Here is a 4,456-nt window from a genome sequence, read left to right as displayed (position 1 = left end):
ATAGTCCCCATGACACATACCTTCTTTCTCTCCCAGATCTACTCCCACATCTCCCTTTGTGTTATACATAGATATGATTATGTGTATTGTATGCTATGGTATTTTTTTATGATCCTGACACAGTCTAGGATTTTCTATGTGATTATTCTTATTTGATCATAGTATGATTACACATTTAGGCACAAACAACCAAGCACTTTCCCATGGGAATGATGACTCAGTCTCATCCTTCATGTTGTGTGTAATACTGAAATGTGTCAGGAATGACTAATTCCCAGTGGAGGGCAGAAGGCATACAATGCATATGTTTTTGTGTGTGTTTCTAGGTACTGAATGTACAGATTCACCCATGCTAGTTACATGCTCTATCACTAAACTATACACCTCAAAATATTTTTTCACTTAATTTTTTTGAGGCTGGTCAGAATGAATTGATAATCTCACATGGATTTATAATTCTTTGTAATCCTTCTGCCTGACCTCCCAAAGTGTAAAGAATTTGATTGATTTTTCCCAACACTTCAAGTCTTTTTCCTTTATACCTCTAAATGTTAGTGTTCTGACCAGTGTCCTAACTCAAGGTCTGCCAATGATGACTGTTCCTAGAAACATTAATGACATTTTCCATCGTGGCAATATGTCATAATTTGAAACCACTTCACATGTGCACACATGTGATGTCATTCTCTGCCAGATCACCAGCTGCCCAACTTACAAATCCTTGGTAATCAATTTTTGTCTTTTGCTTCCAATTATCTCTGAACATTTTCCAAATTTGGGGCCCATGTATAACCCACAGGTACTACATGTCTACTATGAGACACATCCCAGGGAAAACTGAAGCTCCTCTGAAATTTCTCCTTGCTTTCTGTAGTCAGTTACATGAATGCAGACTCTCTGATTATCATGGGAAACTGAAAGAGTGTCAGTAAAGTAAACCAGAGACATGAGCCATAGATTTTGCTTCAGTAAATCAGAAATTCAGTTTCTTGGTTACCTTTAGTAATGATTGCCCCATGCCAGGTATCTGGAACATGAACTAAATACTTTTCAACATTCCCTTACTCCAATATTTTATGTCCTACTAACCTACTCACACTTGACTTTATGTTTTTTATCTTACCTGGACTAATATATCTTCTGAAGCCTGCAAATATTCTTTCTTAACCCTTTTGATTTAATGTATTTTCTCTTAAGTTTTATGTAAAGAAGTAAAATGTACAATAACAGTGTGTATAAATGTGAAGAAGAGAGAGGGGGATGGGAAGGGATGTTTACATGAGGAGAGCACAGGGCTATTTTTCTTGGGTTACTCCTAGGGTAGGCACCATCCTCAGTGAGCACTCAGTGACACTCAAAGAGGAATGACTGAGTGATGTGGTTAGAGTATATGTTGCATGATTTTGGAGATCTAACCATGTGGAAATGTGTTTCAATGTCTGTGGAAAGGATTTGTCTCCTGTGTGTGTTTGGTGTGTACATGTTTGAAGTCAGAACATGTTTCCATGTTTAGAACTATGTGTTGTTCTGTCAAAAAGGAAAGATGAATGAAAAAATAAATATGCAGATTGGATACACAAGCACTGTGTTTTGAAGAGAATCAACTAAACAAAATAGGAACAACCGGAGGCAAAGACCTCACAGTGAGTGATGAGATAAAATATGCATCAAACACCCTTGGCTGTGATCAACTCAGGTGAAAGAAGAAAACTCTGTGGCTTCCCAAAGTAATAGACAGCAAGTGATCTTGAATACTCTTGTATCAGTGTGTTCTGTGTGTATTACAGCTACACACACACACACACACACACACACACACACACACACACACACCCTACACACTCAATCACAAAATTAGGCATCTTTCAGCCATAAACCTACTGACCAGGTTTTGTTGTGCTAGTTCCTGCTTCATACCGAGAAAGTCATGACAGTTCAGTTAGCCATTGATACATACACACACAGCCAGGTATGGAGTTAAAAGGTGTTTAATGAGGGGAAGAATATTGAACATATACTTGTCTTATTCCCCACCCCCATTCAGATGAATCCTGAGCCATGGAAAGATTAGCCATTCAATGAGACTTTGGGTAATGTTGAGTGGCTCGAGAACTCTTGAGGATGAGGATGAGAGACAACTTTTTAGGTGGTGCAAGGATGGAGGATTAAGACTGGAGGTCACAGCATGTGTAGCACAAGGCAACGGGACTCATAAGCAGGATGGAAAGCAGCCTCAGCATCTGGTGATCAGATCTTCAGGCTTGGCTGTGGACAATATTACTTCTGCTTTGTCTTCTGCTGGTATGGTGATGGAGTGACAGTTGGGGGACAGGGCTCAGGAACAACAGGCTGGCAGGGCTCAGGAGCAACAGGCTGGCAGGGCTCGGGAACAACAGGGTGGCAGGGCTCAGGTGCCTTGGGATGGCAGGGCTCTGGCACCTTAGGCTGGCAGGGCTCTGGCACCTTAGGCTGGCAAGGCTCTGGCACCTTAGGCTGGCAAGGCTCTGGCACCTTAGGTTGGCAAGGCTCTGGCACCTTGGGGTTGCAGGGCTCTGGCACCTTAGGCTGGCAGGGCTCTGGCACCTTGGGGTTGCAGGGCTCAGGAATAGGGTGACAGGGTGGTGGCTGGCAAGGCTGTTTCACCTGCTGCTGGTGCAGCTGAGGGGGTACAGTGCAAGGCTGCTTCTGCTGGTGGGAACTCATGATTAGGTAGTACTTGGTTCTGGAAACAGAACAGACAATTTAGTGATTCAGTGAAAGAGAAGGTAACCTCAAAATCAAGTCAATTTCATTCCAGGCCCCTTTAGAGGAAAGAGCCCCTCCCCATGCTGACTTCTACGCTTGGAAATGAAACATGGTGTGATAATTCCTGGGTCTTTCATAGATGATGAATCAAAGAGTGGTCTGCTCTGGTCCATCTCAGTGGGCTTTTCCTGTACTCTCATTCTCCCTGGTCATGGTATCTACCTAGTTGAAGAAGCTCCAAGCCATAAACAAAAAGACCAAAGTATGTTGCCACACGCATACAAAAACCTCATATTAAAATCTATGCTAGCCAAAATATTAATAATACTTTTAAAAGGCAATAAAGTGTCTCCATAAAGCTGGCTTCTGAGAGGCTTGTGAACCAACACACCAGGACATCTGGAAAGTAGATTCACCCAAAGACAGCAGCATACCCACCTCCTGGTCAAATAAATCACAATATGACTTGCAGAATGGCTACACTTTAGTCCATGCTTTTGCTTGTTTAGTTTATACTCTCATGGTTTCCTATAGATTTTCTCCATTTCCATATATGCTTATCATGTTCTCGTCCATCATATTTCATGGGCCTCTGCTCAGCCCCTCCCAACATTACTTCTTTAACTAGTACTGTCTATGCATGGCATTTTAATTTCTTCTATCACCTTCTCTGCCAGAGTGCAAGTATGACATATTCCATACAGGCCACAACATTGCCTTAGCAGATCCTTTTAGTGAATTAAATTTCTATATTGTCCCTATCAGTATGTACTACAATAACTCTGAAAGCTGTCTAGACCAAGCCTTAGCTTATCCAGCGGTGAACTTCAGTGAACATTTGAGTGGATCCTTCCTTCCCCTACCCTGATCTCTGATTCCATGGCTGGCTACTAAGGTGGCCAACTGAACAGTCTCTCAAGTTCCAAGACCCATACTGTGCTATAATTTGAGCAAACAGTGCTACTGTTCTCTAACTGTCAGAAACACCCCTCATCAACTCTGCCATAGACATTAGCATTGTACAGTTTTCCATAGTGAAAAGTAAGCAAGAATTTCAAATCAGTTGCAAGCAGAGACTTACCTAATACTCAGAGAAGAGCAGGCTCTCAGTCTGTGTGGATTCTGTGAGAAGGCAATGGGCAGCTGGCTTTTTATAAGAAGAACACCTCCAGGAAACACACTTGCCCCAGATGCTGTTTTCTTTTCTTACCAGTCACCTATGACTCACTCTCCTTCCCTAGTTCACCCTTTGACTCAGCTTTTGTGATGGAAACCGCCCAGCTGATATAATGACACTGACAGTTTGACAATGATGTCACCTGGGTTGCCTGTCACCCTCCTCCTCAGGCCCAGGTGTCATGCTTATGTTGTGAGAGGGTTAATGAGCTGGCATGGAGGAGGTTTGAAGTGGTCCTGACACCTGCTATCTTCCTTAAGGTAGCTGATCCTGGTATTCTGTATGTGCCTGTAAGCAAGTAAAGCAAAGAGGAAAGGGGGAAGCGGGTGGGCACTTGCTATCTCTTAGTGAAGATGTGTGCTGGAAACACAGATGTATTAACCATCTGCTAACCATGTGGATGATTCATAACTTTATGCACATTCTTACATTTCCTTCCAACTCCATGGAACTATACACATTAAAAATTATGTGCATACCACCTATAGCCCCACCCCTTTCTGTCTGGCCGCTAACCTAGGAAAACCTGCTTTT

General features: G+C 42.6%; 1 protein-coding gene across 1 annotated transcript; it reads right to left on the bottom strand.

The window, feature by feature from the left end:
• Positions 1–1,972: 1,972 nt before the first annotated feature.
• Positions 1,973–3,949, bottom strand: LOC116895265 (cornifin-A). The gene is made up of 2 exons (XM_032896582.1): positions 3,827–3,949; positions 1,973–2,722 (listed from the first exon to the last, which is right to left on the bottom strand). The coding sequence occupies exon 2, from the start codon at positions 2,701–2,703 to the stop codon at positions 2,278–2,280; it is 426 nt and encodes a 141-aa protein (XP_032752473.1). The 5' UTR covers positions 2,704–2,722; positions 3,827–3,949; the 3' UTR covers positions 1,973–2,277.
• Between the last annotated feature and the right edge of the window lie 507 nt (positions 3,950–4,456).

Source organism: Rattus rattus, chromosome 3 (genome assembly GCF_011064425.1).
Source record: "Rattus rattus isolate New Zealand chromosome 3, Rrattus_CSIRO_v1, whole genome shotgun sequence".
Lineage (NCBI taxonomy): Eukaryota > Metazoa > Chordata > Mammalia > Rodentia > Muridae > Rattus > Rattus rattus.
The sequence above is the reverse complement of the archived record's forward strand: the minus strand, read 5'-3'. Positions and strand labels throughout refer to the sequence as shown.